Source organism: Symphodus melops (assembly GCF_947650265.1).
Source record: "Symphodus melops genome assembly, chromosome: 1".
In the NCBI taxonomy this organism is placed as follows: Eukaryota; Metazoa; Chordata; class Actinopteri; order Labriformes; family Labridae; genus Symphodus; species Symphodus melops.
In genome coordinates, this window is record NC_136691.1 from 28,843,550 (window position 1) to 28,856,808 (window position 13,259).

Here is a 13,259-nt window from a genome sequence, read left to right on the forward strand (position 1 = left end):
TGGCTCATACAGCCCCGCTGGGTTTCCTTAGCACAAAAAAACGAGCTGGCTGTACGCTCATTGTGGGACTAGACCGCCAGTCTCGACATGGAATGAGCCAACAGGGACAAATTTTATTAGCCGCAGCAGAGGCCTGGTAGGCACACTGGTGCGACCTGTCCGTCAGGCGCTCTGTTAACAGATCCCGGCTCGAAGGAGGGACAGGACGCCGCCCCGAACCCCCGGCCCGGACCCCGAAACGGCCGTCAGGTTAGCCTCCAAAGGCGGCACCGGAGGGAACCCACGGTCCGCCACCCCCCCCACTTTTGTGATGGAAGTGTAGGTGGAGACCGGAGCCCTCAAGAGCCTCGGATCCGCCGCTGCCCCCTCCTGATAGGGGATCAAAGCCGGGAACCGCGGCCACACCGGGTCTCGCCGGACCGGCCGGAGAAGCGGAAAATCCCCCGCCATCTCATCGATCGGCTCCACCTCACGTGCCACCGGCACAGTGAGGCCCCGTCGGGCTGCAGCCGTTCTAATGATTCCCGGCAGCTCCTGAAGCAGACCCCCCACCACCGGCGGGGGCCGGGAGCCGGGAGCAGCCCGATTCCCAGGGAAGCCTGGGCAATCTGACTCGGCGACGGTGTCAGGTGCATCCTCCAGCCCTCCCGACAGGGAGAGGGGAGAGATGGGAACCCTGACACTGACCCACGGATGGAGTACGGTGAATCCGCAGACTCCTCTCCATGGTCCAACATGTCCATCTCCCGTTCCGTTGTGCATTCCCCCACCTGCCACACCGGCTCTGCAGCTACAGCGAAGGCTTCCGCTCTCCGCTGCAGGTCATCACGGGGAAGGCGTAGGCAGCTGCTACCCATTGCCCGTGAAGTTAAAGCCAGGCTGGCATGCTCTGGCCCAAGGCAGGCCTCACAGAGACGGTGGGAATCAGCCGGCATGATGTACCCGGTCTGACACTCTGGACACACACGGATGGAAGAGGTAGACATGGTTAATTTATGTTTCTCTTACAGGTGCTTGTTGCATACTTACTCGCTGAAGAAAAGAGGGAACAGAACACACGGTCCCTTCCGGTTATATACCGGCAGGTTGACTGTGGGAGGGGCCCACCTCGTGGGTGGGCGTGGACTACAACTCTTCAGTGCTGCGCATGCGCGCGAGGGATAAACCCAATAGCGATAGCCTTAGAGGGCGAAGCCTATACGAAATAGAAGCTGAGCTTTCAACTGATCACCACCTGATGGTGAGTTGGATGTGCTGGCAGAGGAGGAAGCCAGTCAGACTCGGCAGGCCCAAACGTTTACTGAGGGTCTGTTGGGAAGTCAACTCCTACCTCCGGGAGAGCTTCTCACAGGTCCCGGGAGAGGCTGGGGACATTGAGTCAAAGGGAACCATGTTCTCCACCTCCATTGTGGAAGCTGCTGCTCTGGGCTATGGACTCAGGGTCTATGGTGCCTGTCGTGGCCGCAATCCCCGAACTCGGTGGGGGACACAGGAAGAAGGATCCTATCAGGCGTTGCTAGCTTATAGGCTCACGCTGAGTATCTTAAGTCTCTGGATGTGCAGGGGCTGTCATGGTTGAGACGTCTCTGTAACATCGCATGGAGGTCGTGCCTCTGGACTGGCAGACCGGGTGGATGCTCCCTATTGGAGGGTGTGTTCACATTCCTCAGCCCGCCTGGGAAAGTCTATTCCAGGTTACTGGAGAGGTCAGCTAGTCGAAACCTCGGATCCAAGAGGAACACTGGACCAGCTCTACACTCTCCATCTGGTGCTCAAGGGGTCATGAAAGTTCGCTCAACCAGTCCACATGTGTTTTGTGGATCTGGAGAAGATCTGCTCCGGTCCCTGTATGACTGGAGCTGGAGCCTGTTTCCGGTGCGTGTGTGCCTCCGGCAGGGCTGCCCTGTGTCACCGGTTCTGTTCAGTACTTTTATGTTATAGGCACTTAGGATCCAGTCCTAAGTGCCTATTTGACACTCAGCCCTAATATTTATTTATTTATATTTGTACTGCATGTTTGCATAATGCACTGTAAGTATACAAGTGTATTCATTTGATTAGTCGTGCACTAGAATTTTGTAATGTCATGAAATTTAAATTCTTTATTTGGAGACCTTAAGCAGATATGACATTAAAATGTGATTAATTAGATCAATTAATTACAAATACTGTATTAATTAGATTAATTTTTTCGCCTGACAGCACTACATTAGACTAGAAAAGAAATATACAGCTTATGTCTACTTAACATTTACGAAAAGGACTTCCGGTCGGCTGTGGCATGGGGTAGAAGCAAAGACGGAGAGCTCCTGACTACTTTAGTACTTTTCACTCCTTCTCCCTTCATTTCGCAACCATAGTGCTACATATTTCGTACTTTTAACTTTATTCCTCAGTCACGACATCAACATGTCCACAAAGAGTAGTAAGGCTGGGAAAAAGGACGATTCAGCGGCTAGCTTAACCATGGATGCTATCTCTGCACTGCTGGAGCAGCACCGCGTGGCGCTCGCGGGTGACTTCAAGTCCTCTTTCAGTGCGCTTGAAACTAAATTTGAGCAAGTTCAATCCGCAGTCGAGGATCATGGACAGCGCCTGGCCTCGCTAGAACTCGCTTCGGATGATCTGGGTCAGCGTGTCAGTGAGCTTGAAAACGTGTGTGCCGGGCTCGGCGAAACTAATTCCAAACTAATGGCCAAAGTTATCGACCTGGAGGGCCGGAGCCGGCGGCAAAACCTACGTATTCTGGGCCTGGCCGAATCCACCGAAAGTGGTCGCCCCACCGAGTTTTTTTCTAGCCTGCTCTGTGAGGTTTTCGGCAAGGAGACGCTGCCTTCACCACCGGAGATAGACCGAGGCCATCGCTCGCTTGCTGCCAAACCTCCCCCGGGACAGAGACCGCGCCCGGTTATTCTGCGCCTGCATCGCTACCAGATCAAAGACCTCTTGGTTCGGGAATCCCGGCGGAGAGGGAAACTCGATTACCACGGCCAGCAGATCCGCATCGTTGAGGATTACAGCCCCGAAGTTGTGAGCCAGCGTGCTGAGTATAAAGACGTCTTATCGGAGCTATACAGCCGAGGGCTAAAACCCTCTCTACTGTATCCCGCCCGGCTCCGTATAACACTTCCCAGTGGTGACAGAAAGTGGCTGCGCTCAGCTGATGAAGCACGAAGGTACATCAGTGGACTGCCTGCTGCATCTTCATCACCATGAATGACTGTTTGATGTCTGCCGGTGTGTGGAGTTTCTTTTGGTCCCAGTATTGTTGCTTTTAAAGCCCCTTGTTTGTTTTTACCTTGAAGAGGAGGACCTACTGACTTTCGTTGTTGTTTATGGGGCTCAAACACCCACCTGTACAACATCTATGTGAGTATACCAGACCCTAGTCCAGCCACTATTTACGCAGGGCTCATTCTTTCGTTTGCTAGATTACAGTACATATACGGCTGTGTTGTTTTGTTCTGTCGAGTTGCCCGTGAAAATAAATGGGAACGATACGAAACTGTTCTTTTCTTTTGCCTTACATGGTTGTGTTTCTGTCGAGGTTGAACGTTTCATTTTAGGAGTGTGTAGTTTTGTATCCAAACAGTAATGGAGCTGAAGATGGAGTTTAGAGGTGTAGGAAGAGTGTTCTTTGGTGAATAATGATTGTTCTTAGGAGCCTGCTGCCATGTTCTCTGGCAGCTGTCCAGTTGTGGGGAGGGGGGGTGGGAGGTGTTTTGTCTTTTGGTTTTAAGCTCTTGATGTTATGTACATACCCTAATTGCACACAGACCTCTATATCAGATGCTTTTTGCTTTTATTTTGAAACCGACACCTGGAGTCTCTGTAAAACTTTACCTGACAAACCTACCCTTATGATTATGGAGAATGGCTAATCCTTTGAATTTAACGAGCTGGAATGTCAAGGGCCTAAATCATCCTGTTAAAAGGAGGAAAGTGCTCTCACACATAAAACAATTCAAATCAGCAATTACTTTTTTGCAAGAAACACACATCCGTAGCTCAGATAACCTGCGCCTCATGTTGCGGTGGGCGGGGCAGCATTTCCACTCTACCTTTCCGGCTAAAGCCAGGGGAGTCTCTATTCTCATCAACCAAGATGTTCCCTTCGTGCACAACAGTGTGTTATCGGATACAAATGGTCGTTATGTCATTGTCTCAGGGAAGCTATATAACATGCCAGTAGTGCTGGCCAATGTATATGCCCCCAATGTGGATGACGCAGGTTTCTTTGAACGTTTTTTCTCTTCCTTACCGGATCTGACCTCGCATGCACTTATAATGGGCGGAGATTTTAACTGCTGGTTAGACCCTGTGTTGGATCGCTCCTCTTCCAACCCTGGCACAATGAGCAGATCAGCCTCTTTCATTCAGAACTTTCTATCCAAGTACGGAATTTCTGACGTATGGCGTGCCCTCAATCCACACAAAAGAGAATACTCCTTCTTCTCTCAGGTACACCATACGTTTTCGAGAATTGATTATTTTTTAATTGATAACCAATTGCTCCCATCTGTAGGTTCCTGTGACTATCAGAGCATAGTGATATCAGACCACGCCCCTGTCACAATGTCTCTATCTCTACCTGACCTACCTCGAACAAGGAGACACTGGCGTTTTAACTCGACCCTACTGTCTGATGCTGATTTTGTTAAATTTATGGAGAATCAGATAACCTTTTTCTTCAATATGAACACAACGCCTGAAACTTCCAGTCTGGTTGTTTGGGATGCACTCAAAGCGTACCTCAGAGGACAAATTATCTCATACACAGTGAATATGAAAAGGAAGGCTAACAGGGAGCGACAAGATCTCGCCAATCAGATAAAGGAAACTGATTTGCAATATTCTCAAAACAGTAGCTCCAATCTGTTTAAAAAGCGTGTGGAGCTCCAAACCAAATTTGATCTCCTCTCGACTCATCATATTGAATGGCAACTTCTAAAGAGTAAAACTCAATTTTACATCCATAGCGACAAAACTGGCAAAATGCTTTCCAATCAGCTAAAAGGGTTTAAAGCTAAACAGCTCATCACAAAAATTAAAATGGACGATGGCAATATTACATTTGATCATTCTAAGATTAATGACACATTCAGAAACTTCTACTCTCGCCTTTATACTTCTGAACTCCCCGAGGAAGTTTTTCAGATGGAACATTTTCTACACCGTTTAAACATTCCGGTGGTTCCCCCTGACAACAAAAGTAAACTGGACGAGCCTATATCCAAAGAGGAAGTAGCTGCAGCAATTTCTTCACTGCAATCGGGTAAATCCCCTGGTCCAGACGGGTTTCCTGTAGAATTTTTTAAAACATTCTCTGCGTTGCTTTCCCCTAGATTATGCTCACTGCTCTCGGATTCGTTTAAGCAAGGTAACCTTCCAGCATCATTCAACGAAGCCTGTATCACTGTTATCTTAAAGAAAGGTAAAGATCCTGATGAGTGTTCCTCCTACAGACCAATTTCCCTGTTGAATGTGGATGTCAAAATTTTGGCCAAAGTTCTGGCACGCAGATTGGAGTCCACTCTCCCATTAATTGTATCAGAGGATCAAACTGGCTTTGTTCGGCACCGTCACTCCTTCTTTAACACGCGTCGTCTATTCAATATTCTGTACTCGCCTTCAGGCTCACTCTCCGAGTGTGTTCTTTCTCTAGACGCAGAGAAGGCTTTCGACCGGGTCGAATGGAGGTATCTGTTTAAAGCCTTAGAGAAATTTGGTTTTGGCCCAACCTTTATTACGTGGATAAAGCTATTATACCGCTGCCCTTCGGCTTCGATCCGCACCAACTCTCAACTATCAGAACCTTTCATTCTTGAACGGGGCACACGTCAAGGGTGCCCTCTGAGCCCACTACTCTTTGACCTGGCCATAGAGCCGTTAGCAGTCGCACTCCGTAGTTGCAAGGCATTCTCTGGGATTGGGAGATCGGGGGTCGAACACAAAGTGTCTCTTTACGCAGATGACCTTTTGCTCTTTATAGAAAATCTTGACACCTCTTTGCCACCTATAATGTCACTACTCAAGCAGTTTGGTCAAATCTCTGGATATAAGTTGAACCTGCACAAAAGTGAACTTTTCCCTATAAATGAAGCTGCATTAGCACTAGACTATACAAACTTCCCATTCAGAATAGTGGAAAATCAATTTACCTACCTTGGCATTACAGTCACGAAGAAACACAAGTCTCTCTTTAGGGAAAACTTCCTCAGCCTGTTGGATCATGTGAAACAACACCTTACAAGGTGGTCGCCTCTCTCCACAACCCTAGTGGGCCGAATTAACTCTATCAAAATGACTATTCTCCCAAAGTTCCTTTATTTCTTTCAAACCATACCAACGTTTATCCCTAAATCCTTTTTTGACTCATTGGACTCACTTATAACATCCTATATATGGAAGGGCAAGAGACCTCGACTAGGTAAAGTTCATCTCCAAAAATCAAAATACGACGGAGGCCTGGGTCTGCCTAATTTTCGCTTTTATTATTGGGCAGCGAATATACGCTGTCTTACTGCCTGGTCTTACTTTCATTACCAACCTCGTTGCCCACTGGGGGTGGCTACGGAGCTGAAATCGGGCAAAAACATTTCCATCCTAGCTCTGCTTGGATCTTCTCTTCCTCTCTCTTCGAGTAAACCACTGGACAACCCAGTGGTCTGGCACTCCATAAGAGTGTGGGTCCAGTTCAGGAGATACTTTGGTTTTAATGACTTCTCTCTCTCGAGCCCCGTCTGGTCCAACCATCTTTTTCAACCTTCTCTACTTGATCCTGCGTTTCACGAGTGGCACAGACGGGGCATTAAACGTTTTAAGGACCTCTTCATAGAAAACAGTTTTGCTTCATTTGAGCAACTCTCTAAGAAATTTAGCCTACCGAGCACTCACTTCTTTAGATACCTGCAACTTCGTCACTTCCTCCGTAGTCAATTACCAAACTTCCCTGAGACACCTGACACACATGTTGTTGATGCTCTCCTCAACCTGCATCCCTCACGAAAAGGGCTAATATCGATAATATATGACAGACTGGCAGCTATTAAACAGGCCCCCCTTGACAAAATCAAATCTTCCTGGGAACGGGATCTAAACCTGTCTATTTCGGATGACACTTGGAGTTCAATTTTTAAACTGGTCAATTCAACCTCCCTCTGTGCTCGTCATAGCCTGCTACAGTTCAAAGTAGTGCATAGGGCCCACATATCAAAGGCTAAATTATCCTGCTTCTATCCAGATGTTGATCCCTGTTGTGATAAGTGTAGGACTGCTGAGGCTTCTCTTATCCACATGTTCTGGTCGTGTCCCAGTCTGGAAAAATACTGGAGAGAAGTCTTTCAAACATTGTCTTCAGTCCTTCGTCTGAATTTGGAACCTAATCCTCTGCTGGCTATTTTTGGCACCACAGGAGACGACAACCATCTCACTCCCAGTAAGCGCCGCACAATCTCATTTGCGTCACTTTTGGCCAGGCGGGCCATTTTACTGAAGTGGAGGGATGCTGCTCCGCCCACCCACGCCCAGTGGCTTAGAGACCTTATGGCCTGTCTAAAGCTTGAAAAGATTCGCTATTCAGTCTGCAACTCAACTATTAAGTTTGAAAAGCTGTGGGGGCCTTTTCTGGAATACTTTAGGAACCATCAGTAAACCTAATTGTCCCAGATCTTGGTTATCTTACAATAAAAGCAGACTTGTCTACCTTTTTAGCTTTCCAATAACCTGGCTTCCAGCTCTGTAACTTTCTAACTTTCCGACTCGCTCCAGGCAAGAGACAGTGTGCGGTTTCTTTTTATTTTATTTTTGTTTTCGTTCTGTTTTTTGTTTTTGTTTTTTTGTTTTTGGGGGGGGGGGGGGTACAGGAAGTGACCAGTAACTGTAGATGTGTGATGCGAATTATGTGGATCCTCTGTACGTTGGTACCTATATGTATAGTACAAATGATAAAGTGTACCTGTTTATTTCCGCTGATTTACAGTTTGCACACACCCGATGTCTACCTCTGAATACCTGTACTCCCTTGCTGGAAATGTGTAAAAAAACTCAATAAAAATATTCTTGAGAAAAAAACATTTACGAAAAGGATTTTCCCTTAATCCAACGTAGAAGAACCAGATTCTGAGACGTGCCTCTTTGTTAAGCCCCTCCTTAGCTACCAAATCTCTTGTCACAGGGCTCTTTTCCTTTTCAAACAATTCAAATGCCTGGAGGTTTTGAAGACTTTTATTAATACATTATTGATTAGTCTTTCCTAAATAGCGAAATAATAATTACCGAGATAAAGCAGGGCGTCTGAGGAGAACTCTAAATCTCTAAAAACCTGTAAGAATCTTCCAAAATATGATCCATGTCTGATGCTAGTGATGTTGTTCTCCACTCTGTAGTTCATGTTGTGATTCTTTGATGTAAAGGCTTCATCCACCCAATGTGACAAGTGCATCTCACAGACCCCTTACAGCTTCATTGATCTTGTCTAATAAATAAAAAAAGTGAAACCCAAACTACAGTGGCTTTATAATGATGATACAACGATTCTGTCATTCTACTACAGGTGGTGAAAATGATGATTGTGGTTGTTTGCACGTTTGCAATCTGCTGGCTGCCCTTCCACGTCTACTTCCTGCTGCACCAGTTCTTTCCTGACATGTTTGAAAAAAGATTCATCCAGCAGTTTTACCTGGCCATCATGTGGCTTGCTATGAGCTCCACCATGTACAACCCGATCATCTACTGCTGCCTCAATGACAGGTAGGCAAGACCCCTTTTTCTTATGTGTGGTGTGATGCTGCTTAAACAGTAAATGGACTCAAGTGTGTTTATTTCTTTTCTTATATTTCTAGTCTTCTGACTCCTCAAAGCTCCCGAACACTGCAGGTCACAGCTAAACACACTGATGGTAGAGACTAATATGTAAATCAGTATTTTCTTATCCATTCTCTCTCACACACACACACACACACACACACACACACACACACACACACACACACACACACACACACACACACACACACACTGGGCCAAGCGTTGGGAGAGTAATATGTGCGATGTGCTCTTGGGCAAAAACCTCATCCTGCATTGCTCCCGTGTATGAATGGATTAGTTACTTCTGATGATTCACACTCCAAAGCAGCCTCTACCATCAATGTGTGAATGTGTAGGTGTGAGCTGCGGAGTAAAAGAGCTTTGAGTAGTCAGAAGACTAGAAAAGAAATATACAAGCTCAAGTCCATGTACCATTTACATCCATTCAAACCAAGAACCATTTTACTGTGAAGCAACAGCGCTAATCACTACACCACCCAACATTACACACCATTTTTCAAAAGGTTGAAAATCCAACATTTTAAAGTTAAATCATCATTTTCTGGGACTGGACTCAAAGTAAAGGATTATTTATTGCACACTCTTGTCTTTTTAAAACTGTTTTCCTCTTTTCAAGACAGAATATTTAAATTTAGACTCCGAAAACTGGATTTATCCCAGAGGGACAAATCCATAGTCTGCAAACATTTACAAACAAACAACAGACGGAGTATGTCAGCGACAACAACCCAATCAGTCCATCTGGTCAGAGATAACGCTCACTGATAAACACATGCAAGATCAACAATGTGCTGAATAAAGCATGGAATTATTGATAAGTTTGACAAACTTTATGCTAAATGAAGTGCAGTCAAAGTTCTAGACATGCTGACTGCTGAGCAGAATTAAATAGTTTTTCTGCACAGCAGCTGGAAAGTTGGATCATACGTTGCTATCTGTAGCTCATTTGCTAACCCCTTATCTTCTACCACTAATAGTGGTCTACAGTCCAGAGCAATCAATTTAGAGAAAGTCATTTGGTCGAGTTTAGGCTGCAAACGCTTCTTGTTTGTACTTGTGTGCGAAGCTAGCCTGAAGCTAGCACAAAGCTAGCGCGTAGCAATGACAAACAGTTCCGCACGGTTTATGAGGCAAACTGTGATTAAATGCGGTTAAAAAAAAGTTAACGGCTCATTTTCTTGTAATGAATTAATCATGTTAAAGTCCCACCCCTCGTTTTTTGTGTCATCAGTGGATGGTTTACATTTGCTACAGTGATCAAACATTCATGCATCATTAAAGGCAAGGTCAGTTTGTGTGACAGATAGGAGGTATGACCTCACTGTCTGCTAGGTGTCACCTCAGCTGTAAACAGACATTCACCCTCTTGTCACACAGTGATTTATGTATTCATTGTGGCCAGTGCATACGAGTCAAGGTTGTTTTTGACCCTCGAGAGAAGACAGCAGGCTGTAGGGGTGGGAAGAGGCGTCATTTTCTGTGTCTCATTGTCTTCAACCAAAACATTATCAATGGCTCAATCTCATGTCCCTTATTTGCACCGAGTGTCCTCCGAGTTGTCTCCTCCACTTGCGTCTTAGTCCCGCCCACCAGAGATGTACGGAGGAAACAAAGCCGAGGAGAGAGGACCGAGGAAATCAGCTTTAAGACACATGAGACGTCGTTTCCTCGACAGCGTCACATGACGCGACATCAGCTGATCACGTTCAGCTGTCAATCAGCCGATCAGCTGTTTATGTCCACACAAACACGCACTGTATTATTTCTGATCAAACACACACTGTATTATTTGTAATCAAACACAGTTACAGTGTTTAGTGTCTTTACCTGAAGAACAACCTGCAGTCTGTTTCAAACCAAAAGGACAGTTTCTACTGACTAAAAGATTTCATTTTGAATTGTCTATAATTATTGATTATTATTAAACAGTTTGGACTGAACCTAGCCTGTATTTAGACAACCAACTCTGTATTTTATAAACACAGATATTTATGTGTCAGGATACTGAAAATGATTGATTAGAATCTAAATGATGAAACTTTGTGAAGATGAATAAGTGTGAATGTAAAACGTCATCATCATCATCATCAGACATTCAAACAGTCTGAGGGATGATGAACAGAACATGAAGGATGTATTGATTTGATAGAAGTTATAGAAGTGTAATCTTCATGTCGGACTCTTTTTAATCCCAGCTCATCACAGACCGACTCTTTACAAACTCACTGATGTTCATCATCTGTTTAAATGTCCCACGCTCCGTTTAGCCTCTTTTTAATGTCCGTCTTTTCTCCCGTATTAAACTCTGTTTCACTGAAGTCTGATCCTGTGCAGCGTCCAATCAGTGAGTGATATACGAGAAGGGGGCGTGTCTGTCAGTGAAAAGACTTCTGTGAAGTCAGCTCGCGTGTCTCCTCGGTCATCGCTCCTCGGATCAGCCTCCTCTCTCCTCGATCCTCTCTCCTCCGTTCGCTATTAGAGCTTTGGGACGATCCTCAACATGGCGGCTTTGGAACTACTTCCGGTTCGGCCGAGGACCGAGGACCGAGGAGACTGCAAATAAGACACTTGGGATCCACCCAATGTCTGTGTGTGGATATAAAACCTCAGCTCCACTCTGCCTGCCAGCCATACCCACCTCATCAAGCTCAGCTCTGCTCACCTGTGCACACAGTTGCTCCTCATCAGTAATCAAGCAAGCAGAAAAGCTTCTCCTCTTCACCCACTTGTTACTAGAGCGTTCTTAGCCCTGATGCAAGACTTTCTAGCACTTTTCCTGGGATTGATTTTATGGTTTAGACTCTGCCAGCCTCTGAACTGTGTCCTTTATTTACGCTCTCTTGCTCTTACCGTGTCCTCATTCACGTCCTCAGCCTCCTGTCACTGTGTTGTCCAGAGTTTGAACTGTTGTGCATGAATGTGTGTCAGATGCTTTGGAGACTCACACAGTCATTTATGTTTTGATCCTGACCGCTCAGGATTCAGCACTTCTTGGGTCTGGCCTCATTGTTGAACTGTGTATGTGTTTTTTTCTGTATCGCTCTGTTCCAGAAAAACCTTAAAGAAAGACTTTATTGCTTTTTCCTGTTTTCATATGCGCTGCTTCTTTGTTCAAAACATACATGGTGAAGTTGACTCGGATACAGGATAGAACCATAGACTATACAGACTAAAAAATGGTCGCCATGCCAGCTCACAAATAGTGGAGCAAAACATTTTGAAGCTACTGATGAGCTGCAGTCAGTAGCTCCTACACTGACGTCCTCCATGTAACCAGATGGGACATGTGTCAAACCAACAAAATATAAATACATGTCAAAAACACGCTGTTGTGTTCTTTCCAAGCTTGTTTAAGATTAAGATTTACTTTGTTGATCCCTGTGAGGTGAAATTTGAGGTTTACACTCTGATCATCATGCAACACACACATAGGCTGAAATATACACAAACAGGATTCTATGAACATGCACTAACGGAGAGATGTCAGAGCAGGCGCTCCGCAGCCGGTGAAGGGGGGATTCGATGCCTTGCTCAAGGGCATCCCGGTAGTGCTCATGAAGTGGTCTGGCACCTCTCCAGCTACCAGACAAATTTCCAGATTTGGTCCTCACCAGGACTTGAACCAGCAAACCGACCAGTTCCCAGCCCAAGTCCCTACTGAGCTACTGCCGCCCAGTTGTTTTAATCTGAAATGTCTCGTTTGATAGTTTGGGTTGGTATCTCTGTTGACAAAGACTCCTGAGGCGCTGTTTGCACTTAGCAGAGTAAAGGAGACGTAACAAACATGAGCATGAGTCATTTATCTTTCCATAGCTTGGCTCTGTTCCAGAGACGGGGGGGGGGGGCTGCACGGATGAAGGCTTGAGACCCCGTTGATGAAAGGCGGGCTGGAGGGGCATGGAGAGGGAGTGAGGAGCATGGAAGAGGCAGAGCGGAGGGTTGAGAGGGGCTGGAGGTGGGAAGGAGATCAGAAGGCTGCGGAGGTTATGGAGAGCCTTTAAAGGGAGGAGACTTTTTAAACTCAGTTCAGTGTTTGACAGGGAGCCTTTTCCTCCAAATCACAGCATGTCACTGACAAATGCAGTGGATGTTTTGCCTTCAGTTTTTTTCAACAGGAAGAAGAGACATGTCAGTCGATGTCTATAAAAGCCTATTTCAGAGGACAAACTTTGATTCAGTTTTGACTGTACTTTTGAATTATTGCAGAGCATACTACTGGACTAATCATTTCATCATGCATTCGGTGCATAAGGTATGATGACTCATGATACACAACACACCACCATGTCACAGGAGAACCTCTTCATCTACATCTGGAGACAATAAGGATATGACTCAAAGAATTGCTGATCACGAAAAACTGAAACTGAGAACATTTCAATACACTGATCATAATCAAGTGGACTTGAAGCGTGATTTAGACCCGGACC

At 45.7% G+C, this 13,259-nt stretch overlaps 1 protein-coding gene across 2 annotated transcripts in view; it reads left to right on the plus strand.

The window, feature by feature from the left end:
* tacr1a (tachykinin receptor 1a) overlaps positions 1–13,259 on the plus strand; it is a 58,788-nt gene that overhangs the window by 38,601 nt on the left and 6,928 nt on the right. For both annotated transcript variants that reach the window (XM_079353647.1, XM_079353646.1), the window contains exon 4: positions 8,555–8,751. In XM_079353647.1, coding sequence (XP_079209773.1) covers positions 8,555–8,751 — 197 coding nt within the window. The remainder of the gene's footprint in view (positions 1–8,554; positions 8,752–13,259) is intronic.